Here is a 27,716-nt window from a genome sequence, read left to right as displayed (position 1 = left end):
TCTCCAAGATCAGGCCCTGGGCCAAAGGCAGGCGCTAAACTGCTGAGCCACCCAGGTGTCCCAGTCTACAAGTTTTATGTGTCACCAAGCTTCACAACCCACCTAGGTGGGAGGTGAGGTAGATGGTTAGTGTGATTTTCTGATTTGTGAAGTGTATCCAGAGATGTGAGCTGTTGGCCTGTGAGTAGTGGGGTTGGAGTTTGAACTCAGCTCCTCTGACTCCCACCTCGGTATGCTTTCCAAGGGGCAGGGCACAGACTAAGCAGAAATGACTTTGAAGGGGTCCTGGATGTAAGTCTTCTGTTTCCCAGTGGTCTTCCCTATCCTTGTCTTTCATCTCCTCACTCACCCTTCAGTTTTCCTGAAATTTTCTTTCTTTCTTTTTTTTTTTTTTTTTTTAGGATTTTATTTACTCATGAGAGACATAGAGAGAGGCAGAGACATAGGCAGAGGGAGAAGCAGGCTCCTTGCAGGGAGCCTGATGCAGGACTCGATCCCAGGACCCTGGGATCATAACCTGAGCCAAAGGCAGACACTCGACCACTGAGCCACCCAGCTGCCCCTCTCCCTGTGTTCCTTTATGCAAAAGCACACTAGCAGTCATTTACACTTCAGTCTGAACAGGAGGCTGCTTTCCTTCCTCTAGAAGGATTTGCAAGTCATGCCTCTTCTATAATACTGAAAAGGAATGCTTTACATCAGCCCATAGATGAGGTGGGAACGGTTTTGGGGTGGTGAAGTATGTGCTCATGACGCCTCTGAAATCAAATCCAACTGGTAATTGCCCTTGATTAAGGTTCACTTCATTCTAGCTTTGGCTTATAATTCTATCCAGTTCCATCTCATTTACAAATAATTTTTAGAGCGTCTCCTATGTGTACAATGCAGAGTTGGAGATCTCTCTTGGCCAGATCTCCTTGACTAGGCTTTAAGTTCCCAGGGTGGAGGGCATCTTCTGCTGCTTCTGTGGCACTCACTACATTTTGATCCCAAATGGACATGTAACATGGTAGGTACTTATTACATGTATGGTGAATGTGAAGTCACACATCCTGACCCCAAGCCTGTGCCCCTGAGGAAAGACTTTATGGGCTCAAATCTGCAGGTGTGTGGATGAATTTCTCCCCTGCCCAAGGGGTGGCATCAGGAGAAGCTGGCTTCGGAAGCCCCAGAGAAAGAGTGAGCACAGACGGGTACTGAAGCTTCTTCAAAACAGACGTCTTGAGGAGAAATCACTTTTATTGGGATGGCTTTGTTTTAAGGAAAAGAAAAGAGACAAAGCCAAGGGAAAGCCTCTGCTAACAGATGCTGGGGGGATGGCTGGACATTTTGGCCCCATGCTGCACAAAGAAGGGGATCCTGGCCTACGTGTCCATGCTGCTCATTCCTCGAGATCCAGGGGTGCTCAGGCTTCACTGTACCTTCTTGAATACTTGCTTGCAGACCACACCTTGCACTCTCATCTCCTGAAACGAAAGCAGATGCTTGTCACTGGCAAGAGCAAGGTCACACTTGGGCCTCAGTGCGCACAGGGCCAGGAGCTTTGAAAATACTCAGTGGCTATTATTTTTCCTCAAGAGTTGGGTTGAACTAGCCCGATTCCTTGGAAAGTCGTTTGAACCGGATCAGTGGAGATGGGGCTCTGCTATGCCCTGTAGGCAGAGTTGGCTGGGAAATAAATGCTGCTCCCCTCCTCCTACTATGCTCAAGGGGCCCAAAAGGCTTTAAGAACCCCGGGCCTGAGGCCAGGACAGAGTCTGTGCCCAGGCTTGGAAGAAATCAGGCCCAGACACACGGCTTGACTCCCAGACGACTCAGTAGGCTGTCACAGGCCAAAGCGGCAAGTTAGCACAGAGATTCCAAGCTTCAGCTGCATATTGGAGTACCTGGGGAGTTTGGAAAATGCCTGGGTCCCAGGCTAGACCAGTTATATCAGTGTCTCAGTGGGTGGAGCCCTGGAATTGCTATTATTGAAAGCTCCCAGGTAGTAGTAAAATGCAGCCCAGAAAGCCCAGGCCCTGCCTACAGGACAGCCCCTGCCGAGTTGCTGGGAGGAATGACGGCACAGGGTCACCACATCTTGGAAGCGTTGTCTGTTTGTTTTTAAAAGATTTTACTTACTTATTCATGAGAGACAGAGAGAGGGAGGTAGAGACATAGGCAGAGGGAGAAGCAGGCTCCCTCTAAGGAGCCCGATCCCGATGTAGGACTCGATCCCAGGACCCTGGGATCATGCCCTGAGCTGAAGGCAGGCACTCACCTGCTGAGCCACTCAGGCGTCCCTTGTTTTATTTTCTGAAGGAGGCGGGAAATCTGAATATTTATGACATCCTAATTTTTAAATCGTTGCCTGAAGAAGTTTGGAGCTCACTGATGGCCAAATAAAAGAGGCCCGAGGTCCCCAGCTTGTAACCTCTGGCACAGAGCCACAGAGCCTCTGAGCTGAAAGAGCGGTGGAGATCACAGCATCTACCCTCATTGCTAGGCAAGTGAGGAAGAGAGGCCCCGGGAGAAGATGGTTCCAGGTCAGGCACAGCCCAGGCCCTCCGCATCAGCGGAAGCTATCTCTGAAAATCATGCCCTCCTGCCTCTTCTCAGCACACACACATCCCAGAGCTCCCATGGACTCTGATCTTTGCAGAAGCGCCATGTGGTAGGATGGAATTTTGTAGATGAGGCTGAGGAAAGGAAGGCACTTACTCAAAGGTACCCAGTGAGTCAGGAGTTGAACCCAGGTCACCTGGACCAGGTTTTTTTTTTTTTTTTCTCAGAAGGAAGGTAATCGGGAGTTCCAAGGGGGCAGGAGTGATGGGAGGTCTCCTTTCAGAGGACATGTGTTATTTTAGCCTCCAGGGGCTAAGCCCCTTACTCTAGATTTCTGTGTGCTTTTCCCAGGCAATGGATGGAGCAGAAGTGGCTTTGACCTGAGTTCCTAGGCTGGAGGCCCACGCCTGACCTGAGAAGGGCTTCTCCTCACCTGACCTAGGGAGGTCTCAGAGAAGCTTAAAGGACTCTCCTTGATTCTAGCCTGCCACAGGTTGGCATGGTGACACAGACATCATTTGGGAGCAAGTTTCAGTTCTTCCAGTTTCTAGCTGTGTATCTGGGATGTGACCCTCCAGGTCCCCATCTCCAAAATAGGAACCCCAATAGTACCTGGCCCACTGGGTCACTAAGGGAATAGAAAGAGGTATGAAATGCAAAAGAGCTTAGCTCCACATCTGCTGCTTAGCAGATGTTCCTCCTCACTTCCTGACTGGACAATTGAGTCGGCCTAGATCTCGCAAACACATTGTTCAGTTTTTACAGTCACTCAAGCGTCTTTTCCAGGCCCCTGGAAGAGAAGCTTCCGAGCAGGCCCTGCCATAGGGCATTCTTCTAAGGTCCATCAGACCTCAATAGCCACCAGAGCCTCCGGGCCCAGCTCTGCCCCCCACCCTCCACCCCCTACCCCAGCAACCTACCAGGTGCAGCTCGTCACCCTCAATCCACTGGGTCCAGCCACGTCCCTCCTTTTCACCCTTCTGCACACACTCGAGCTTGTCCCCGTCCCAGCTCACGGTGGTCTGCCAAGCAAAAGAACATGGTGGTCAACCTTGAGCAAGCAGCCCCTGGGGGCTGGGCGAGGGGCAGCCCCAAGCTTGATCACCCAGGGGGCGCTCAAGTCAATTTTGTTACAGAAAATCTGCAGCCTAACTCTGTCCACCATGTGCTGTTATTACGGTATGTGGATCAGCTGGTCTTATCGTCCCTGAGCACTCCGGGCCCTGCCCAGGTGCTGGGGATGCTGAAGGGAAGACAGCAGGAGGAGGGAAGCCACATAGGGCTCAGCCTATGCCCATGGGAGACTCCACAGTCTTGTTGGAGTGGCAAGGGCTCACTCGGAAAGACAGGGCTTGAGTATTAGAACTTAGAGGCAAGACAGTCCAGGAGCTCATGGTCTGGATGGGACCTATGTGCGGTGCAGAGAGCATGCCCCATCTTTGCAGCTATCCACTTCTCCAAGAACAGCCCTTCCACGTGTGGCAGTTGCACATTATGAGTCCTGCCTCCCCACTGCAGCAGTTAGAACTTCCTTTGCCCCTGTTCACTGTGTGGCTCTAGGCAAGTCCAGCCCTTCTCTGGGCCCCAGTGTTCCCATCTGTCCTAGGAGGGGGCCAGAGGCCATGAACTCAGAGGCCTTGCCTTTATGGAGGGAAGGTTGTAGGATCCTTGTACTCCAGGGCATGTTCCAGACAGTCAGCAACAGCCTAATCAGGATTTAAGAGAGGAGGAGAAATGGGAAATGGGTATGGAGTGAGTGGGGCCAGTCCCTATAGGAGGATTGCCTGCCTCCTTCTCCCAAGCCCTTCTCTTCCTCCTGGGCTTGCGGATGACTGCTGCCCTCTGCTGTTGGATGAAGCCTGCACTGGAGCGCGGCACAGAGGCACCAGGTGGGGGCCAGCCGGGTGCAGGCATCAACTTGACCTCTGGTCCTGGAGCCTGTTGCCTGAGGGAGATGGAGCACAGGGGGACTGGAGGCAGGGACGTTCCTTTCTGGGGTCTAGAGATCACTCAGGGCTCACGTCCAGCAGGAAGCCAGAGAGAAGGTCCCACCTCCAAATCAGAACATAATGAAGTTGCTGATGAATATAATGAAGATGATGAAGGTGTGTCGCAGGTAAAGACCACTAATGACTCGAGCCACAAGGTGCCCATCCTCTGGGTACCTTGTCCATGCCCGGCCTGTGAAAGGAAGTGGGGACTGAGAAGTCAGATACTCCTCGGCTTCAAGGAGCTTGTCAGAACACTGGGCTTCCTCATCAACGGAACTCCTCTTTGTGTGTGGATCCAGAAGTCTACCCCGCACACCAAGGGCTCCAGACTCAGTCAGAGGCCAAGAGGAGCACGGTAATAAAAAGAAAACCTGTAATTTGTCTTCCTCAGAGATAATTACTCTAACATTTTGATGTATTTATGTCCAGTCTTTTGTTCCTTTACTAGGTATATATATGTTTCTAAAGAATTGGGATTACATCATTTATTTTTTTTGTATCCTAGTTTCTTCATTTAATAGAAGCAATTTTCTACTTCAATAAATATTCTACATAAGCCTTATTTTAATGGTTACAAAATATTCAGGAAAGGGCTAATTTGTGGGGCCCAGCACAAAATGAAAACGAGGGGCTTCTCTAAAAAATGATTAGGAATTTTAAGATGGTGACAGCAGAGCATTAAACTATGTGAGGGGCCCTTCGTGCGTTGTGGCCTGTGTGACGGCACAGATTACAGGACCATGAAGCTAAGCCGGTCAGTATTTCATTGTATATACATACTATTATTTAGCTTATTCTGTATTCTTGGGCATCTAGGTTATTTATTGTTCTGTGCTATTATAAATAAGACTGCCTGGTGTATACAGTTTTGAACACATCATGTTCTTTGGGGGTGGCAGTGGAGGAGCAGAGGGTGAAGGGAGTGGGGTGAGAGAGAGAGAGAGAGAGAGAGAGTCCTAAGCAGGCTCCATGTGCAATGCGGAGCCTCACACGGTGCTCGATCCTGTGATCCTGAGATCATGACCTGAGCTGAAATCAAGAGTTGGATGCTTAACCAACTAAGCCACCAGGCACCCTGAACACATCATGTTCTTAGAATGAACTTACAGAGGAAGAGTTGTTGCGAGGTTACCACAGGAAAACTGAGGCACCCCAGCTAAGCCTCCTGCTAAATGCAGTCACATGGAGCTGAAGAACTGCCCAATCAGCTCACAGAATCATGGGAATACATGATTGCCTTTTTAAGTCATCAGGTTTGGGGTGGTCGGCTACATGGCCTTAGACAACCCAAAGACCTACTTTACTAAGTTGTGCTGAGGATGAGAGAAAAAAATACATACAATGCAGAGGGCTGGCATATGAGGCTCTCAGTCATAGTAATCAAGACATCCAGAGTTTAGACAGGGAGGGGATTTGCTTGTCCAAGCTGCGCGTGGTGGACATGGGTACAAACCACGGGGACGGGCAGGGCTGCCTCCGCCTCCCACCAGGAGCTCTGGGACTCCACCCCAGAAATGAAGCCCAGACAATTTCAAGGACCAGGGGGTATCTGGCCACCTTCCGTTCCTTTCCTGAGTAATCCTCCCCAAAGAGACCACGTGCAGGTCTGCAGAAAGGGCTGGAACCCAGGGCAGCAGGCGGTAGAGTGAATCCGGTCTAACTTTTCTGTTACAAATAACCACTAACACTTTGGCCTTGTCAGCAGCTTTCCCAGAAAGACCAACAGATGAATGGAGACCGCTTTGCATCACTCTGACAAGGGACTGTCACTTCAAAGCCATTATCCAGCTCCCCTGACCACTTAGAAACCCCCACAGGCACTGCTGCATGGGGGCCAGTGACCCAGAAACCTGGTTCCTGCAGGCAGTCTATGGAAGCATGTCCCGGGGGGCCCAAGGCCCCCTTGCCCCATGCAGATGACCCGTCCTGGGGGCAACAGGCCACACCTGCTGAGTAGACTCACCTCTTGGCAGTGACCGGGCATGATCTACAAATGGTGGGATTTAATCTGCCTCCCAGGGATCTGTGATCCCAGGATTTGTTAAAGCTCCCACATGCCCCAAACGCCCATTCCAATGAGCAGGGGAAGGATGGATCACTGACCCTACTACATTTGCGCACAAGGTCCAGGAAGCCCGGAGATGGCTGGGACTGAATCTTACTGTCTCTGTGCTTCCAGAGCCAGGCCAGAAGGGAGGTCTTGTGTCTGCAGAAGCCAGAGCCAGGACTGACCCAGGTCTGACTCCAAAGCCTGTGCTCTTTATTTTTTTAAACAATTTTATTTATTCATGAGAGGCAGAGAGAGAGAGAGAGAGAGAGACAGGTAGAGGGAGAAGCAGGCTCCAGGCAGGTAGCCTGATGTGGGACCAGATCCCGGGACTCCAGGATTACGCCCTGGGCTGAAAGCGGGACTAAACTGCTGAGCCACCTGGGGATCCCTGCCTGTGCTCTTTAAATTCTGGTGGGGGTGAGGGACTGGAAAACCAGACAGTGACCAGACACTTCCTGTACATGATGTGAATTGCTAGAAGATGCAAATTGGCCATTCCTCCTGGAGTTTAATTTTACAGTGTGCTTCACCCTTTGAGGGTTCCTGGGACAGTAAGAAGGTTCTCGGCCTCTGGTGCCTGGGTTAAATAAGTGAGCAGATGAGAAGGTCAGAGAAGGTAACAGAGAACCTGCCGAGTGCCAGGTACTTCTGTTTCACTTGACCTTCAAGCTTTAGAGCCAATAAAAATTAGATTTAGTATTAGACTTAGTTAGGTAACCAGCCTAGCCTACGTCTCCTAGGGGTTATGGGCTGAGCATTGCTTGGATCCAGTTCCTTCTGGCGGAGAAGTCCACTCGCTGCCCATGAGACGAGGCCGGGTGAGTGACATGCTCACTCCTCTCCTTCTGACCCACTCCTAGGAGGCTGGCAATTATCTAAAATCAGCACATTTGGGGGATGGGGGGGGAGCCAATTCTCTCTAAAAGCAGATTACAACTAAAAAAATAAGGCCTTAAAATGTGAGCGAGTAATTAGAGACATAAAAGCTGTTAAAAGCAACTACTACAAACCAGTAAAGCCACAACAAGGCCTTTGTGGGCATGAAAGAATGCGACGCTAATGCCACGACGGAGCTAACAGCAAATGGTAACAATTCTTAGGACAAACAAAACACTAAAATGTTAAGACTAATCTTGACACGTCATTTTTAAAATTCCTTTAACATTCCAGGAAGTGCCCAGGATCAATTTTAAAACAAGAAGCCCTCAGAGAGCTCAAGGCCCTGTGAGGTCAAGGTTTTGGATAGGGAAGAGGTCACAGGGCTCACATGGAACTATGCTCGGTCAATCCAGGGACCCAGTACTGAGTGTCCTAATCTTGGGCCCTAAGGCTGGGCTGGATCCCAGCTGTGCCATGGAGCAGCTCAGCCCAGAGGGAAGGCAGATAGGTAAACTGGCATCGACTCCCCTGCGTTCTGTGTTGGGGTGTGAGGCGGGTACCCACCCCAGCCTGGAGGGACAGGGAAAGCTTCTTGGTTGTCACCATCACCATCATCACCCTACCAACATGTGCTAAATACTTACCACGTGCTGGGCAGGGTATTAAACACAACATGGGTCGTATCCTCCTGGAGCAGTTACACGTCTCCCATTTTACAGGTATGGAGACTGGGGCTTTCAGGTCACCCAGCCATATAGTAAGGGGATGAGATGTGAGTCCAGAGTCTATGTTCTTGGCTACTGTGCTCTGCAGCTATCTGATCTAAGCTGACCCTTGAGTGAGCAGGATTCTCCATCACGGTTCTGCACAAGGCAACATGTGGCGATCGTGGGTTCGACACCTGCACACTAGTCTCGGGTGCTGGGAACAGAGGCAGGTGAGGCGAGGACGCTACTCTCAAAAGCACACAGGCTATTAGAGAAGAAAACAAGCCAGAATTCCAGCAGAATGGCAAGTGCTGGGTGGAGGCAGGTGACATAGTTGTGGAAGGGGAAGGCCTCTCATCAGTCTCTACAATAGGGACAGAGGTCCGTCAGGGAAGGCTTCCTGGAGGAGGTAGGTAATGCTGGAAATAATGCTGGAATTGACACCAGAAAACACCTTGAGAACGAGGTTAAGAAGCAGAAATTGGAGAAGAGGAATGAGGGAATCTCAGGCAGAGGGAACAGCCTGGACAAATGCAGGCAGGCCAGGGGCTGCGTGAGTGAGTGAGGCTTCTAAATGAGCTTTGCCCAGCAGGATCTCTCAGCATGACCCTCCCCGTGGAGCCTGACCCTGCACCTCTAACCCCAGAATTTACCAGGGAGATGACTCAGCCTCTCTTTTCCTGTACTTTACATCTTTGTGGCTCCAACCAGCCAGACCTGGTGCAAAGGACAATCCAGATGCTTGCTTATCTGGCAGGCAGGCTGGCCTGCTACTGGAGCCAGGCCAAGGAACCAGCTTATTATCAAGTCCCCCCCCCCCCCATGGAGTAGGGGGCTGGGGGGAAGAGGGTGATGAGGAGTAAGGGAGGAGCCATCCTACCGGAGAGTGCTCAGAGGGGCTCCGCAGGGCAGAGTCCACCAAGGCCTCATCTCATCCACCAGTGCCTCTGGTTTCTACATTTTATCTTTCTTTTTTCTTCTTCTTCTACTTTTTATCTTTCAAGGCAAACAGAAACAAACAGCTCCCACAGGATAAGAGGCGCTAGCTCAGTAACTGAGGAGGAGTCGCCAGCAGGTCAGGATCTCCTGACTGAGAGCTCTTTGGGGTCTGGGATCCTTTTGTTCACTGCAGGATACCAGCCGCCACCTTGGAATCGAGGACATGCATTTACCAGTTGTAGAACAAATGAACAAATGGCAGAAAACATTCTAGGGGTACTTTTAGAATTTTTTGGGCGATGAACACATTTTTTTTTTTTAGACAAAATATCCCAGGCAACGTAGCTATTTATTCTTCCACAAATTAGCCTTATAGAAATGGGTTAGCCACTGTGTGACACTGGCGAGGGCTTCTGGGTCCCGGAGCACTTAGTCATCACGCCCAGGGCCACACAAGCCAGGACGAGTATGAGTCATGGTTTCAACCCACTTCTACCCAACTCTGAACCCACGGCCTGCCCACTGTTCCCACATGAGCATCTTGCTGCCACGGATGTTTTTCCTGCCAAACAGCGCCTGGCAGGCTGTGGGCCTGGGTCTGGCCCAGCTAGCGGACAGCATGCCTGCCTGAGCTGGGCTTTGGGGGGTGGGGAGACGGTGGCGATGACAGCCTTGGAGAGGTGCAGGCCTGAGCCCCAATCCGTCCCTATTTCTTTCCAGCAGGGAGATCCTGCAATGCACCCCACCTCCTGAGCCTACATTTCTTCACTTGCAAAGTGGGGCTGATAAGTCTTGCTATAGAGCAAGAGCCATCAGGATGAAATGAAATGAGGGGTAGCAAGGACCCATTTGAGCGCCGGACACATGAAACACTCCGTGAGCATAGTTCTCTCTGCTGCTGGCCTTGCCCAGCCTGTTCTCTTTGGCTGCAGAGAGGCACATGCCCTTGCAGGTGTACCTCCGCCGACGTGACTCCACTAGCTCTTGTCTGGATAGCCAGGTGTCCTTCACACATGCCACCGCCTCCAGAACTCATCTTCTGGAGCGCATAGTTCACAAGATGAGAGAATTAATAGTAACAGCCCCTACCAGTGGAGTAGACGACTGCAGGCTTTCCTGCCTCTAATCCTCCCCACGAAGTAGTGAGTGTTTCTGACTTCATCATTATCCCCATTTCACAGACAAGTAGAGGTGCAGAGACTTGAAATAACCTGTGTAAGGCCATCCTGTCTGGAAGTGGCATAGATGGGACTCCAGAGACGATGGTCCGGCTCCAGAGTCGAACCGGTTATGACTCAGCCCCGCTGCCAGGCCCTGCCTCAGAGGGAGCTGGGCCTTGGACAGCCTCTACTGTGGAGGACAACGAGATGCAGAGCCGACCTGGCCCCTCTGCACCTGACAGTTCCATCCCATGACACGGCACTGCTTCACCAGGGAGGCTGCATTTGAGATTTCAAAAGCCTCACAGAGAAATTAGCCCAGGGCTGTGACCCTTAACATAACAAGGATGCCACCTCTCCCGGGTAACAATCTGAAGTCTGACTGCCAGGAACTAAATTCTGGTTCCACCAGCTAACCTGGTCTCAGACAAGTGAGGGCTTGTTCCACTTTTCATTTTCTTTATGTAACATATAGGAAGCATTCTGACATCTTCATTCTAGAATCGTGAAGATTACAAGAATTCATGCATGGAAAGTGCCTAGAGCTCGTAGCACGTGGGAAGTACCCCACAAACACTAGCTATGATTAAAGGGCAAATGGATCTGCAGGGAGATCATTCACCATTTATATTGCTTGAGGTTCTATTTCTACTGAACACTCATTCGACAAATGCACTGGAGCCCTCTGTGCCTGGCACTGGATGGACATGCAAAGTGTGGGCCCCATGGTCCCACATCTCAAATGCATGAACAAGGGTCGCAGGTGCCCCGGGAGCAATGGCTGCAGAGAAGGGCAGTGGGATGAGGTGGGTTGGGGAATCAGGACAAGATTGGTGAGACAGTCAATCCTGGACCGGTCTTCACCAATTCTCCCGGGCAGAAAGCAGGGCACTTGTCCCAGGGACGTGAGCAGAGAGATGCAAAGGGGGACGGCAAGTGAAGGCACCTATAAGTGGCGGGATGGGGCGAAGGTAAGGAGTGAGGCAGGGAAGGGAACTGGAGAGGCAGCAGCGGCCAAGTCCTGAAAACCTGAGCCCCTCTGGCCCTTGCCTGTCGGCGCTGGGGAGCCCCCGGGGGAGGGGGTTAGGCTAAGGAGTGACCTGATCAGATTCCCCCCTTTTTTTTTTTTAAGATTTTATTTATTTGACACAGAAAGAGAGAGCACAAGCAGGGAGAGCAGCAGAGGGAGAGGGAGAAGCAGGCTCCCCACTGAGCAGGGAGCCCAATGTGGGGCTCGATCCCAGGACCCTGAGATCCTCACCTGAGCCCAAGGCAGACGCTCAACCGAGTGAGCCACCCAGGTGCCCCCAGATTCCCTTTTTAGGATGTGAAGGATGGGCAGGAATGTTGAGGATGGTGGAAGGGAGATCAATGTGAAGAAATAATTCACGGAGGGTGCTGAGCCTGGTGCATAGGAGGAAACATAAGAGGCGTTAATTATTATTGTTGTTATTATTGTTAGAGGCATGAGATGTTCAGAGCTGTGGGGAGGGGGGGTAAGGGGAAAGAGAGGCTAAGACGCAGAATTTGTGGAACTTGTTGACTGGCTGCCCATAAACACTTTTCACTTATCTTCACAGTGATTATTTATGTGGGGTATGCAGTGGTCTGTGGAATTAAAAAGCCACAGTCACTCTAACCACCTGTGGTCAAGCAGCGCTTAGCAACACTGGCAGGAAGCAGCCCGCTCTGTGAACCACACAGAGTCAGGGGTCAGAGAGATGTGAAGCTGAATCCCAGGGCCATGGTTAACCAGCAATGTGACCCTGGGCAGGACCCAAGGGTCCCTGTCTATCAAATAAGAGTGGCACCTCCTCCCCAGGATCATCGGTGGATTAAATAATATCTGTACAGTGCCAGGGCACAGCCTGCCGCACAGAAGCCCCCAGACGGTGGCTGGGCTTATAATAATGTGGGCTGGTGAGGATTATTACCACGCAGCTACAAACAAATACTTTTGTACAGATAGATGCAGCTTTTTTTATCTTTTGAATGATTTTCCTGGAATATAATCACTTAAGTGGGAACTCTGAGTCAAAGAGGAAGACGATTTTTCTGACTCACTGCGTACCATCAGACAGGATTTCTCCTCCCTCATTTTCTGAGTGCAGAGCCAGTTATGCTGTTAAGGCTGGTAACGGTGGGTTTTGCAGCCTGGAGTCTCCTCCAGCCCCTGCCCTCACACCTTTCATGTCCATCCTGTGTATATAGCTCTGCCCCAGAGTCTCCTCTGCTGTCCTTGGACCCTCAAGTCAGGAAAGAAAGAAGGGGGGAAGGGGACAAGGAAGGACAGACTCGTGAGTATCCCTGTGTTAAAGACAATTGGCACTCTCAGGTATCTGCTTATTAAACACCTAGAAAAGTCTTGGCATATTTAACCAGAATAAATGTGCTCTAATATTGGAATTTCAGGCAGGATGACAGAGACCCGCAGTTCCTGTCTGGATGACAGGGGGTGGTGTGTATGTGTAGGTGTGTGCACATGCACACGTGCTTTAGCAATTCGTACAACAGAGATAGCCATAAAAATGCTTCCTTGGCGGGGGCACTTGGGTGGCTCAGTGGTTGAGCATCTGCCTTGGGCTCCGGTTGTGATCCTGGGGTCCTGGGACCAAGTACCACATCGGGCTCCCCACAGGGAGCCTGCTTCTCCCTCTGCCTTGTCTCTGTCTCTCATGAATAAATCAATAAAATCTTTTAAAGAAAATCCTTCCCAGGGAGGAAGCTATTGTGAGTCAGGCATAGTGCCTATTGTCAGAGTTTTCAATCAATTCCAAGTCAAATATGAATAAATCCTCAAGCCCACGTGAAAGGTTAGCGATGGGACCTGAGTTGCTGGGGCTGGTTACCAGAGAAGCCTTCCATGGGGCAAAGGGACCCCAAAGTCAGTCATCAGCTTTCAGCCTCCAGATGCCTGGAGGGGAAGGCAAAGGGGGTTTCCTGCCCCCTCACCTCTTCTGTTCCGGGCCCTGTGACTGCTTCAACCAACAGAATACAGCAAAATATTGCTCTATGACTTCAGAAGCTAGGCAAATCACAACGTCCCCTCCCTTTGCCTTGTCCTCCTGGCCGTCGTTTGTGGGACCCGGCTACCATGATCTGAAGAAGCTCAAGCAGCCAGGAGACAGTTGGGGGAGGGAGGGCCATGGGGAAAACGAATCCTCCAGCTGCCGGCTAGCAGGACATGCAGCAAGGCCCAGCCACCCCCTTTGGGCTCTGCCCAAATTGCAGATTCATGAACAAAAGGAACCACCGCTGTGGCTCGGAGTTTGGAAGCATTGCATTTTGGAGTGGTTTGTTAGACAGCAATAGAAAAATGAAATAAATTCACCACCACACTGAATTTTCACAATAATCCCATCAGTACCACTACCCTTGGCTCCTTCTTACAGACGAGGGTGCCAGAAAGTGCCTTCGCTCAGGAAACACAGCTGGAAGGTAGACTCAAGATTCAAATCCAGGTTCATCTCCAAGCCAAAGCTCCCAAGTGCTCCGTTGTAGCCCGCACTTGCCCACACGCTATTGGTACCTGCTGCACACACTAGCGGAGGGCCATCCTGGGCCGCTGGAAGTTTGGCATCCCCAAGGAGACGCCATCCGCTGAGACTGGGCCGCATCTCTGCACTCTCATTCAGCCCCCAGAACCAGGCACCCAGAACCCCGGTACAGGTTTATTGCACAGAATCATGACCAGCACATCACAGCATCCTCAGCACGGGCCGGCCCACTTCCTCATTTTTCTTTCTTAGTAGTTATCAGAGGCACGGTCTTGGAGCCAGCAGCAGCAGCAGCAGCAGCAGCAGCTGGGAACTCAGTAGAAAGACCCGTTCTTGGGTCCACTCCAGACCTTCTGAATCGGAAACTTCAGTGGGGGTGGGCAGCTCAAGTTTGAGAACTACTGCTCTAACTACTGATGTGGTTCTCAACCCACGATCTGTGAACTCTGAAGGTCTGAGGATGTTTTTAGATGCAAGTGACAGAAAACCAGTTCAGGGATGCCTGGGTGGTGCAGTGGTTTAGCACCTGCCTTTGGCCCAGGGCGCGATCCTGGAGACCCGGGATCGAATCCCATGTCGGGCTCCCGGTGCATGGAGCCTGCTTCTCCCTCTCCCTGTGTCTCTGCCTCTCTCTCTCTCTCTCTGTGTGACTATCATAAATAAATAAAAATTTAAAAAAAAGCTTTTAATAAAAAAAAAGGAAAAGAAAACCAGTTCAAATAGCTTAAGGCGAAAGGAAGGGAAGGCCCTGGCTGGCTCAAGTACACGGAGATTCTTGGAGATGTGCTAGTGTCAGGGGCTCCAGCAAACCCCCCAGCCTTGCAGTTTCTCTTTCTCTCTCATTTCTGCTCCTCTGCTGGCCTCATCTTATCTTTCCCTTCCTTCTGTTGGATTTCTCCAGGCAGCCATGGGAGGTGGTGTGGAAGTTTACATCCTGCCAGCTTATGAACTTTAGAGGGACTAGAACACAGCTCTCTGCCAGGGAAGGGTGACATTAGGTCACATGTACAATCATGTGACAGGTCATAGGACACTGTTATCACCCTGGCTTAAGGTACTCATCCCACGAGAGACAGCGTACCATGATTTGCAGCTCCCCCAGACCCCACAAGGAGAGTAGGGGCATAACTCGCAGCAGAACAGGCGGTGCTTCTTTGGGTGACTAGGGAGCAATGTCGGTCAGAAAAACACAAACGGTGGTTAACTCCCCGAACTGCCACCGGCCATCATAAGTGATTACTTTGGCCCCAGCCTAGGGCTTCTGGCCCTTTGTTGTGCACAGTGTTGTGGTTTCCCAAGGCAACGTCCCCTGGACTATCTCTATGGTCCTCAGAATTTGCCTTATGAGACAGGGAGTGCAGCAATCATAATGCCCATTTTGCAGATGTGAAGACAGAGGCAGTGGATCCAAACATTTAAGGTCACTGTCAGTTGGATAATGGAGGAGGATTCAAACCCAGACTCTCATAGCAGCACTCCTCTCCATACCCCCAGGCCCTGCCAGTACTCTGGGCTCACCTCCAGGCTGCGCCAGGCTCAAAATAAGGAACCCGGGTGCTGGCCCTCTCCGCGGGAGACCTTGAAATAGAGAGCTTCAACAACAGACCAGTTAGAATCCTTCCTCTGCCACCACAGGCTGGGTGACCTGGAGCTACAAAGATTCTTCACCTCTCTGAGCCTCAGAGTCCCACCTGCCAAATGGGCACACTGACGCCACTTCCGAAAGAGGAAAAGTGCTAAAACCATTTGGCGCAGGCATGGCCCTTGGTAAGGATTTAGTGCATGTTATTTTCCTTTGTTCCTGCCTAAACACAAAACCTAACACGACAATGTGATTCTTGAAAGCTACTTTGTGCACTTTACTTGGGTTGCTTTAATTCTTCTTTCTGTAATCCTCAAAAGCACGCTGCTGACGCCGATTCCGAAGGTCGGCGAACTTGAGCTAACACATGAAAGAGACTCCGTGTTTCCATTGTGGAAAGGATCCAGCCAAGGGCTGGGGGCCTGGTCCCGAGGCCCTCAGGAGGCTCCCGAATCTGAGGGCATTCATAGCTCTGTGGCCCAGGGAGTTAATTTTCTGCCATCGGCATTGTGTTGTTTAAAATACGAACCAGAAAAAATCCATTAGTGAGTCAAGGACAGAATCAGAAAGCTGGCAAGAGTTTAAACCAAAGTGTTAACAGCAGTTTGGTGGATTTCATGCATTACCATATATAATTAGATGGATGGATGGATGGACGGATGGATGGGTGGGTGGGCGGAAGGAAGGAAGTCAGGGTGGAAGGGAAGGAAACACATGGTTAAAAGAGAAAGAATTCAGAAAATCTATAAACACTGACACGAAAGATGCCTAAGAAGTAGCATTGAGTGAGAAAACAACGCACCAAGGAGTGGATTTCTTTCTCTCCTTTTTTTTTTTTTTTTAAACTGATCAATAGATAGACAGCTTCTATATTCAAAGATTTCCGACAGATCCACAGAAACAGTAGCAGTGATAACCTCTGGGGAGTGGGAATGAGGCCAAGTGGGGGAAGGGGCCCTTTCCTTTGCAGTCCACTCTCTCCTGTGCTATTTGAATTCTTTTTTTCCTTTTACAATAAAAACAAAGAAAGCCACGGAGGGGCGGAGGGGAGGGCTGTGAGCGGAAGGGAGGCTCTGTGGAAGGGGTCACCCTGAGTTCACAGCTGGAGGAGGAGAAGCCAGCAGCCCAGGGGTGGGGAGGAGGCGCCAGGCTCCCCAATGAACAAAGGCGCCCCCTCCAGGGAAAACCTGACCCAGTGTCCACGGGGTGGGATGACAAATGGCCCTTCTGCCACCATCACGTGGAGCCAGGCTCATGGCTGTGCTTCCTGACCCAGGGGGCTCTCTTCTGCAAAAGCTGCTCCTGCTGGGGAGAGCCGGGGACAAAGAGCTCGATCTTTCCTCCTTCCAAGGGGTTCCCTGGCCCAGGCGTGGGGGCTCTGGGAAGTCGAGGGGCATCTTCCTCATTCACGCTCCCCCACCCTGCCAAAGCTACCCGCGCAGGACCTAATGCACCACACAGGTCTCAAAGCGGCCCGAGATTTCCTTTCCAAGGATAAAGGCGCGCAGGAGGCAGCCGGGCAAAGCTGCGCCCTGTGCGCACTTCCACCGAGATGACAGCCCAGGCTGCTTGCAGGGCACGTCGGACCTTCCTAGGACCTTCCTAGCACCGACGGGAAGGGTGAGCTGAGCAGTCCTGGCGCAGGCTCCGAGGGCTCTGGCCCTGGGCCTGGGAAGGGAGCGGAGAGCCACTCCCAGCCAGCACCACGCGGCCCTCTGCAGTGCTGCTCCGCATCTCACTGTCTACGGAGCCACGGGGACACCGGGGACACCGAGACGGCTCTGGCCTCCAGGGCAGTGGAACTCCAGCTTTGGCTGCACCAGAGCCAGGTGACCACCGGCCCCCACTCCTGGAGTTGCTGGTTCAGGAGGCCAGAGCTGCGGCTGCAGAATTTGTGTCTCTACCTCGTTCTGCTGCGGCCACCGCATGTCTGCACCTGGGGAGCCGCGGCCCCAAGGAACCCCTAGTGCAAACAAAGATATCTGGCCGCTTGATCCCCGACTCCTCCGGGGAACCGGGTGGGGTGAGGCCTGCGGTGAGCTGGAGAGCGTCCCATTTAAAGGGAGCACTGCGACAGCGTCCCGGCCTCCACACAGCCCAGGGAGAAAGGGGCACCCAGTGTTTGACTTTGTGGGTTAAGAACAGCCAGAGATACGGATCCTTCTACGAAATCTTACAGTGTATGGCAATCATTGGCAACTGGCTCTGCAGTTTTTTAAACATTCTGCAGGTCAAACAAAACACATCTGCAGGCCAGATTTCACCCCCTGGCCGCTGTTCTAGAGTACAGATAATGTTCCCATAGACAGAGGCAGGATCAGAGGTCTCCACGCGAGCAAGCCCCTGGGTCCTTTGGGGAAGGATGGTCAGTGTGATCGGGAAGGATGGTCAGTGTGATCGTGCATCTCCTAGCGAGAGGTCCCTGCAGCCTCTCAGAGCCACATCGAGGCTCCCTACTGGGTCCTCATCGCTCCCATCTGCCCCAGCCACATCCTGCACTCCAGTCTTTGTGGACTGCACCTCTCTCACTTCCAAAACTCTCTCCCAATCAAGCCTTTTCTGACCCCCTGGCCCTTTGTGCATGTGGTTCCCTCCGCCTAGAATATTCTTATCCTTTCTCCACATATGCTCTGATTCTTACCTGTCTTTTAAGACCCCCCTCATCCAGGTAACTTCACTGACCACTGCGTCCCCACGCCTCCACACTGTGCTCCTAACCCACTATGCTTCCATCACTGAAGAAAGCGGCCTGAGGACGCATCAGTCTCCTCCACTGACCTGGGTGCTAGGGAGGCCTTGCTCCCTCTGTGTCCCCAGGCTGAACCCAGAGCCTGGGGGGAGGGTGTGTTGGGGGCAAGGAAGGTCTGAAATAGCATTTATCAACTGCTTTTCTCTTGGCCTTGGCCTTCCTCTTGTCCCCTTTCTGTTTGCCACGCTATTTCTTGTCTATCCTCCAAGCCACGACTCAGGCTACTTCCTGTAGGAACCTTCCCTGACCTCCCAGACCCAGGAGGAGGTCGTCCTCTGGCCATCCTGCCCCCACCCACATGCCATCACACCAGGACTGGCCTCCTCACCGCACTGAGCTCCGTGAGGTCAGGAATCTTGTGCGATTCATCTCAGTAACACTAACCCGGGGGCTGCAAAGACAGAGTAAGCTTGTGGGACCATGAGACGCTTGTGAGACCAAGAAAGGAATTAACAAAACAGATGAATGACTGATCCCAGGTAAGAACTGACACTGTTGTAATGTGCTGGGGAGGAAGCGTCAGAATGAAGCCGACCTGGTGCTGAGAACAGATTGTCCTCCTGGCCACTGCTCCTGGCTGGTGGGTACAGAGTGTGTAGAGTGGAAGAGGCAGTGGTGGAAGTTATCTGTGGCAACCACCCCGCCCAGGCCCCCTGGGGGCCCTGGAGACCTCAACCAACGCAGCCCCTTGCAGGCACCTCCTCTGCACTTGCAAGCCTCGGCTGGACAGTTGCTGTAATTCTATTATGCTCCACCCTCCCTTGGCCATGCTCTTCACTGTAGGCCTCCATCCAGTTGGCAGCCCCGAGAAGGGCTTCTCTGCAATGTGAAGGGCCACAGAGAGGCCAGGGCAGAGGGGCTGTCCACCCCCCACCTCCCCCACCCACACAGCAACAGCAAGGTAAGCCAGTGCCATACACTTGAGAGAGGGCCACCCCGAGTCCTGTAGCAGCAAAGGTGACCATGAGTCCTAGCCCAATCCCTTCTAGTTTGCCCAGGTGCTGGGCTCCCTGATCTGGTCACCTGGGTTGTCCTGATGTCCTAATGCCAGGCTGAGAAAAGAAGGTGGCCATGTGCTCCTTCCTTTGGGTCTGAAACCCTTCCTTCTACCCCTTGCCTTTTGTGTAGAAGTCACCTCCTCCAGAAGTCCTTCTCTGGGTACCTTCTTTTGTCACCACTGATCACACTCTGTTCTGTGTGTCTGTCTCCACCACAAAGGTTATGAGTTCCTGGCCATCAGGGATTGTGACATCCTGCCCCACGTCCCTGTGCCTGGCACCACGATTAGCGTGTAAGGAAGGCAGTAGGTACGGTGCAGTGGTTCACGCAGGGACTCTGGAGCTGCCAAAGTGCAAATCCTCCCTCTGCCGCTCACTTAACTTCCCCAGCGCCTCACAAGAAATCCTGCCTTGGTTTTCTAATCTGTAAAATGGGGTTGAAAAAACAGTATTGTGAAGAGTGAGGGAGTTAAAATTAATGGTACTGGTACTCGGTGCGTAGTGAGCACCTGTGAGTATGAGGAGGTGGTCAGTAAATGTTTCACATGTTACTGGATGAGGGAGGGAAAGCAAGGAGGGAGATAATTAGCCAAGTAAGTACAAGCTAGCACATTCCAGAGGTTGCAGTGACCTAAAACAAACAGGGATGCCTGCCCTGCTCTGTGGGTACCCTAAGAGTGAGCCGGGGAGAAGGAGTGTTCTTAGAGTGCAGTGCTGTGCAGCAGGCCCGGGGGCAGTGATCTGAAAGGCAGCCCCCCCCCACCCCCCCAAGCAGCCCTGTCTGCTGGTCTCCTTTCCCACTGTGAGCCCGGCTGAGGATCAAGAGGCCTTGGGCCTTTTAAAGGCACAGCCTGACATGTTCCTACAACAATATTGGCCTCTCCAAAGACACTCCCTGCTGGCTACCCTGCCTTCTGCCCTCATAGCAAACAACAGACTCAGACACTAACTCCTACCTGCTGTCAGATGAATCGACAAAGGGGGTGGGGGGGATGAGTAGTAGTCCAGGCCTGGGGCTTCATATCCTCACACACTGACACCCCTATAGCCACTGTCCCAGCAAACCTCCACCATCTGGTTTCTGCCAAGGCAACCAGCAAGAGAGGGGCCTAGCAGAGAGCAGGAGGGTGGGCCTCAAAGTCCAAAGGCCTAGGGTTCAAATCCCATCTCTTGCAAGTCTCCTTTCCTCTTGGGGCCTTTGTCATTGTATACGATGGGGTCATGAATCTCTCCCTCACTGGGCTATAGCACAGTGTAGGGCACAAAGCAGACCTTTGGTAAATTGTCCCAGGGGGAGGGGAGAAAGAGGGGGAGCACCTCCTCAATACGCAAGGCAGCTCCCTGGGGGTGAGCATACACTAGCTGTGGACCCAACACTGTGAAAGGGATTCCAGGAGCAACCTGACCTTCCAACGACCCGAGAATGTTGATGGAGACTTGGGCTGACCTTCCAGTTTGCTGTGTTAATGCTAATTGGGGTCTCAGGGTCGTCAGCTTCCCACCCTTGGGGCTAGGCTGTACTTCCCTCCCCGCCTGCACGAAGGCTTCCTCTAGCCTGGGCTCAGTGGCACTGACCCACCGAGTAGGGGTAGGCTGCAAAGTTCAAAGGCAGCTCAGCGGGCAGTGGAGGCCAGGACGGGGAAGGGGGCGGCCAGGAGCCAGATCTCAGTTTGGCGATGAGGTGGGACAGGTCAGAGGCTTCTGGGAGATCATGATGTCCCCTGCTTCCTAGGGTGGCTTCATGCTAGGTCACCGAGAAAGTTTTACACTTGAGAAGGGTTCCCGGTGTTTCTTTCCTTCCTCCACCAGGCCAAGGTACAGCCAGAGGAGAACGGAGCCAACAGATTGGGAGTCAACAGACCTGCGGGGGAGTTCCAGGCCAGCCCCTCCCCGCTGTGCTGTTCTGGGCTGGTTACTCATTGAAACCGTTTCCTCATCTGTAAAATGGGCATTCTCCTACCTCCCTCAGGGGTGGTTGTGAGATTAGGTGAAGTCAAATGTATAAAGCACCTGGCTCAGTCCCTGGACACCGCAGGGCCTCAGCAAACTGCAGCTTTCATAACCATTATATCCTGTTTGGACAGAGGAGTATGCTTGATGAGTCCCTGCTGTCACCTTTGTGGGTTGGCAGTGCAAAGATCCCTGGTGCCTAAGAATTTAAGGGCCCCCGCTCCCCTCCCAGATGAAGTAGCCCAGCCTTTTTGGTCAGGCGCCCTGGGCAGGAGGTGCCCTGGTGTATGCAAATCCTCACCATGCACTTGCGGTCATCTATGCCCGTCAGATCCTCCTCAAACTCCTTCCCAACCTGGAAGTCCATGATATAGTTCCTGAAAGTGCTCAGCGTGCGGATGATCATATGGTCGCCGTCCTGCACGATCTCTTTGTCCGGCTTCAGCAAGTTGGCAATTTTGCGCAAGGCCACATTGACATCTGCAGGGGGTGCCGGGGAACAGAGGGGCAGAGAGTTGGCAGGAAAATCCAGAGAACGGTCCCTAAGGCAGTGGGGCCCCAGAAGCCAGCTCCTGGGGGGGGGGCGGGGAGGACTTTTGGGGTTCCCTGCTCTGCTTGCTTAGCGCTGTCTTAGCCAGCAGCCAGGTCTGTGCCTTTTTCTTCTCTTTTCAGAGAAAAAGTCTTTCTTTCTTTTTCTTTCTTTTCTTTCTTTTTCTTTCTTTTTTCTTTTTCTTTCTTTCTCCTTCCTTCCTTTCCTCTTTTCTTTCTTTCTTTCTTTCTTTCTTTCTTTCTTTCTTTCTTTCTTTCTTTCTTTCTTTTTCTTTCCTTTCTTTTCCTTCCTTCCTTCCTTCCTTCCTTCCTTCCTTCCTTCCTTCCTTCCTTCCTTCCTTCCTTCCTTCCTTCCTTCCTTCCTCTTTTCCTTCCTTCCCACCTTCCCCCCTCCCTTCCTTCTTTCTTTCTCTTTTCCTTGCAACAAAGTTTTCTGCCCTTTGAAACAAAAAGCAAACTGAACCCAGCTCTGCTTAATGAAGTTCCCCACGTCCCGAGCCACCTACGGGCTGCGGGCGCCGCCGCGCTCCCCGTCCCCGGGGGCACCCAGCCGGCCCCCTGGGAGCCCGGGCGGCCGCGGCCCCGCACGGGGCGGAGGGAGGCCGGGGGCGGGGGCGGGGGCCGGGGCGGGGGCCGGGGCCGGGGCCTCGGGAGGGCTCGGGGGAGCGGGCCCAGCTGCTTACCGAGCGCGCGCAGGTACTCCTCGAAATTCTCGTTGGCCAGCATCTTCCAGTACCCGGTGAAGTCGACCGGCATTTCGGGGGGCTCGGGGGGCTCGGGGGGCGGCGGGAGCGGCTGCGGGCTCCGCGGGCGAGCGGCTGGCGGCGCGGTCGGGGCGGGGGCGGCCGGAGTCGTGCGCCCTGGGGCGGGGGCTCGGCGGGGCGGCGGCGGCGGGGTCCGGGCGCACAAAGCCCGCGGGAGGCGCCCTCGAGGCCGTCGCTCCGCCCCTTCGCGGGGCGGGGTGGGCCCCGGGGTGGGGGGGCAGGTGCGTCCCGGGCCCGCGGGCTCCTGCTTTCCGACCTCCGGGCCGCTTCCCGACGGGGGGGGGGGGGGGGGAGGAGGAGGAGGAGGAGGGAGAGAGGGGGGAGGGGAGGAGGGGGAGGGGGGGAGGAGGAGGAGGGAGAGAGGGGGGAGGGGAGGAGGGGGAGGGGGGAGGAGGAGGAGGAGGAGGGAGAGAGGGGGGAGGGGAGGAGGGGGAGGGGGAGGAGGGCCCCGACTCCCGGGCTCTTGCGAGATTCCTTCCAGCGCTTGGGGGGCAAGAAGCCGCCTCCTGCCGTCCGCCCAGGTGGTTAGGAAGAGGCCACCTGCAGGCCTTAGTCTGCAGCCGTCGGGGTGCTTGCGCGCAGGGCCAGGCAAGCGGGGACTTTCCACCCCCCACCCCCCCACCCCCTTCAAATAAAAGCAAGGTTGATGTCGTCTGAACAAAGTGTAAAAAAAAAGAAAAAAAAAAGCCCTCTGGGTGGTTCTGATGCCCAGCGAGGTTTGGGATCTCCTGCTCTCCGCCAGTGCAGGCCCTAACCAACACCCCTAGGCTTCCCTTTCCCCACGGCGCTCTGCGCGCTGCGTTTTTCACTTGATGCATTCCGGGGACCTTTCTATTTCTGCACAGAGAAAATGTCATGTTTCGCAGGGCCTTCCATTGTTTGACCTAGCTTGTCCGCCACTGATGGACATTTGTGTTGTTGGTTCCGGTCCTTTGCGGGTTAGAAACGGTTCCACGATGAAGATCTTTGATCACATTTCATTTCCCACCTGGTGGGCTTGTCAGAGTGCTGCAAAACCTCTCTGCCTTTGTCAGGAAGGAGATGACAGAATCATCTGGGTTGACTTTTTGACCCTCCATTAAAGACAAAATATCTCTTATAAATTGCCTTCTGCACGAATCAAAGCGTAGGTGACGGCAGGTGCGTTCTCTTCCTCCCCTAGCACTGCCGTGGCTCCCCCCTCGCCCCCCAGCCTGGGGCTCCTGTTAGTCCTCACACTGCATCTGGCGGAGTTAGGGAAGGATGCGTCTTCCTCAGGGTAGGGGCAGCTCCATCCCAGCGAGAGCCTTGGATTTGAAGCCCCCCTTACCCAGCTTGCTCTACACCGGGCTTTCTCAACCAGGCACTGTTGCCATGTCGGGCCACATAATTCTCTGTTGGGGGTGGTCTTGGTGGAGGGCTGTTCGCATTGAAGGGTGTTTAGCAGCATTCCTGGCTTCTACCCACTAGATCCATGTTGGCACCTCCCACAAGGATGTCTCCAGACATTGCCAAATGCCTGGGAAGGAGATACCAAATCACCCCTGGTTGAGAACCATTGCTCTAGACAGCTGTCCCCCTATCCGGCTGCTTTCCTCTCTCTTCCCACCTGGCTCTGGGATGCTCAGGCCATCTCTTGTTCTCACGGACCCTGGCTCTGTGTCTCTCCCCAGGCAGCTCAGGGCGCATCTCAGTGGGACAGCCAGGGCAACCTATCGCAGTCCTGCCCAAACTGAAGGTGCCAGAGGAAACTCCTGTGGCTCAGTCAGGTGGATGATGAGTGGGGCCTGGCATGGATTGGGTTCTCCGTGGCGTTCACTTGGGGCTCCCCATGGCCTTGGGCTTCCTTGTCAGCTTGACTCACCAGAACAGAGAACCAGCCAGAGACTTAAACAGTGAACTGGCCATTTCTTGGTCACCCCCCAAAAGAGTCTAAACTCTTTTTCCTGCTCCCCTGAGTCATGCAGCTCAGCTAGCCAGATTTCTCACCCTCTTTCTTCTTTCTCTCTGTGCTGAGTCTCCTGCGATGGCTTATGCCAAGTGCCCAGCATACTGTCTGGCACACAGCAGGGGCCCAGTCAGTTCTGGCTCTCTGCCATGGCCTCAGTGGTCCCTTCATGCTCTGGGCAGAGAGGCATGCCCTCCTCACCTGTCCAGTCCTCCCCCATCCATCCCAAAGGACCAACATCTGGCTTCTCCTCCCTCCTCTGGCCACATTTACTGCTCATCTGACCTCATTCTTCTGAGCTGGCTGGCTGGACACATGGCACTTAATTCAGCCTGGTTGTGCTACATATGTCCCTCTGTGGGTCAGTATGCTCCTGTCCTTCTGGGTCTCCTCCCTGGAGGGCTCTTCAAAGTGTGGCCCCTGCTGGCGGTGTTGTTCCAGCAGCTGGGCGCTGGTTGTGAGGGTAGGCTTTAGAGGCAGAGTGCTTGGTTTGAAGCTGAATGAATGTGTCACTGTCTAGCTGAGTGATCTTGGATAAGTGGCTTATCCGTTCTGTGCCTCAGCTCCCCCATCTGTAAAATGCGGACACCCTGATTACCTATCTCTTAGGGAGGTAAGAAGCAAAGGAGACAATGCATAAAGAGGAGCATGACACAGAGTATGCTCCAGGCACATTGCTGTTTGATCCAGGGGAGCCTTATGAGTAAGGGGAAAGGCAAGGGAGAGAGGGTGCTGGCCTGTGCCCCTTTCTGGGGCCTTAAGGTCAATCCAAGGAATCGAGGTGAAAGTGCTCTGTGTCCCGGAATCATTGGGTATCATCATGGTTATCCTTCTCAGCCCTCTCCATCCTGCTTGATGTAATCCATTATTCAGTTAGTGGAGTTTCTTTTTGTCTGGGGTGCGATCACTTGGGATGTGTAAGGCAAAGAGAGTAAGGGAGAAGGGTGTATAAAGAAGAGAGGAGGGTCTCGGTGGAGTTGGCAATCAGCGAGGGCTTCCTGGAGGAAGTGAGGCTCCAGCTGGATCTTAACAACTGCCGGGATCTGAGAATTGAGGAGGAGTAGAAAGGAAGGCCAAGGGAGGAGGGGGCAGGGCACAACGGAGTGCTGAGGAAGGCTCTGTGAATGACCGAAAGGGAGAGAGGTGTAAGCACTCCACAACATCCTCACTGGGCTTGCTCCATTCCTCAGCCTTAGAGAAGAGCCTCGGAGACCCAGGAGCAATCACAAAGAGCCACCCAGAGCACGGAGAGGAGGAAGCAGGCCAGTGGGGAGCCAGCCCGGGGCTGTGTGTCTGTCGTGCCACTGGTCAGCCCGGGGAGCACTCCTGGGGTGCAGGGAGGGAGGACAGGAGAGAGCCAAGGGCCCCCAGGGTGAGTCCTGGGGGAGAGGAGAGCTCAGAGGAGCTAGGCAGGAGATGTGTGTTCCCCTCTTGAGTGGATCAGTCTGCTCCAGGGGATAATTTACAGTGAGGGAGGGAGCCGTCTCCGCGAGAGGATTCATCGATTGCCCACGAGCCTTATGATCGCCTTGCGTGGTGGGCAGTATTGTCTCCGCGTCACCGAGAGGTCAAGCAGCTTGCCGGGTGTCCCCAGGTGCTCGGGGCGAAGGGGGTGGAACAGAAGGCCCTGGAGCAGACCCTGAGTCTCCGTCCGCCCCCGATGCTGCTCCCTGCAAGGTGCTGGGGCGCAGTGGGCCTCCAGCCCCATCCCACCCGGTGCAGGTCTCCCCCACCCAGAGACTCGAGTCTCCTGGCGGGGGACAGGCGGCCACATACTCCTCCCTCGTGCTTATAAAGAAAACCTTCCTCATCTGACATCACACCCCCTGCTTCTCTTCTAAAGGGCTCGTTTTATTTTGGTGACTTGTAAAAAAAATCTTCCCTTTTCCTGTGTTCAAATATGTCTCTGGAGTTATTTTACGGAGAACGACCCTGCTCCAGTCCCTGAGCTGTCACGGTGCCATCTGCGAGGTTAATGTCTGAAGGGATGAGAGTGGCCCAGCCAGGCTGCCTTTCCATGTCGGCTGTGTTCAGGAGTGAGAGGGGTTGTCAAGAGGCCATGGGGCTGAGGGGCGCCGGGTCTCCTGGGGATGGTCTTCCTTGATGCGTTCATGAATATGCAGAAGTGCAAGTGACACACCGTGTCTGCAGGCCACAGAATCCTACACCCACTTTGTGGGGTTAGCCTGGGGATTTATTTCTGTCCAGAAATGGCTCTGCTCAGTGCCACCTTTCATTGACACATGACAATTGTTCCTACAGCTTGTGACACACGCTGCATGGGAAGCCTTCCCTTCCCTTCCCTTCCCTTCCCTTCCCTTCCCTTCCCTTCCCTTCCCTTCCCTTCCCTTCCCTTCCCTTCCCTTCCCTCTCTCTCTTTTTGCTTTCCTAGCTGTTTTATTATGGACAATTTTAAACGCACATAAACATAAAGAGAATTGTATATGGAACTCCTGTGGATTCACCACCATAATTCAACAATTATTAACCCACGGCTGATCTTATTTCATCTATATTCCCACCTGCCCCCCCCCCCATTTCTAAATTATTTTGAAGCAAAGACCACCTATGTCCATATCATTTCATCCGGAAACATTTCAAGAAGTATCTCTAAAGGACAGACTCATTAAAAACAATAACACAGGGGCACCTGGGTGGCTCAGGGGTTGAGCTTCTGCCTTTGGCTCAGGGCATGGTCCTGGGGTCCTGGGATCGAGTCCCACATCCAGCTCCCTGCAGAGAGCCTGCTTCTCCCTCTGCCTATGTCTCTGCCTCTCTGTCTCATGAATGAATAAATAAAATCTTAAAAAAATAACACAACACTATTACCACAACTAAAAACCAATAATACAATTCCTTAATGTTATCAAATATCCAGAAAGTGTTCACTTATCTCATTTTTTTTAGTTTGTTTGAATAAGGATCCAAATGAGTTTCATATGTTGCCATCGGTTGATACATATCTTTTATCTTATGATCTACCTTTTCATTTAAAAATATAAATATCAGGGTGCCTGGGTGGCTAAGTTGGTTGAGCATCCAACTAGATAGATCTCAGCACAGGTCTTGATCTCAGGGTCAAGAGTTCAAGCCCCACACTGGGGCTCCACGATGGGTGTGGAGTCTACTTTAAAAAAATTTTAAATGTAAATATAAATATATCATTCAGTCATACTTTCCCTTCTTAGATACATAATGGCATGCTATATGCTATTTTTTAAGATTATATTTATTTATTTTTTTATTTGAGAAAGACAGAGACAGAAAAAGAGAACAGGGGAGGAGCAGAGGGAGAGGGACAAGCAGACCCCCACTGAGCACAGAGCCTGACACAGGGCTTAATCCCAGGACCCTGAGATCATGACCTGAGTTGAAAACAAGAGTAGGACACTTAACTGACTGAGCCACCCAGGTACCCCTATCCTTGTCT

At 52.8% G+C, this 27,716-nt stretch overlaps 1 protein-coding gene and 1 long non-coding RNA gene across 2 annotated transcripts in view; one reads left to right on the top strand and one right to left on the bottom strand.

Annotated features, from left to right (window-relative positions):
* Nucleotides 1-1,221: 1,221 nt before the first annotated feature.
* Nucleotides 1,222-22,443, bottom strand: RBP1 (retinol binding protein 1). Its single transcript, XM_072792535.1, has 4 exons — nucleotides 22,279-22,443; nucleotides 21,348-21,526; nucleotides 3,465-3,566; nucleotides 1,222-1,466 (listed from the first exon to the last, which is right to left on the bottom strand). Exons 1-4 carry the CDS (start codon nucleotides 22,349-22,351, stop codon nucleotides 1,413-1,415), a joined length of 408 nt encoding a protein of 135 aa, XP_072648636.1. The 5' UTR covers nucleotides 22,352-22,443; the 3' UTR covers nucleotides 1,222-1,412.
* Nucleotides 18,421-27,716, top strand: part of LOC140613945 (uncharacterized) — an 82,296-nt gene continuing 73,000 nt past the window's right edge. The window contains exon 1 of the long non-coding RNA XR_012014874.1: nucleotides 18,421-18,577. This is a non-coding gene — a long non-coding RNA (uncharacterized lncRNA). The remainder of the gene's footprint in view (nucleotides 18,578-27,716) is intronic.

The sequence above is a fragment of the Canis lupus genome, chromosome 22 (genome assembly GCF_048164855.1).
Source record: "Canis lupus baileyi chromosome 22, mCanLup2.hap1, whole genome shotgun sequence".
Taxonomy (NCBI): domain Eukaryota; kingdom Metazoa; phylum Chordata; class Mammalia; order Carnivora; family Canidae; genus Canis; species Canis lupus.
The sequence above is the reverse complement of the archived record's forward strand: the minus strand, read 5'-3'. Positions and strand labels throughout refer to the sequence as shown.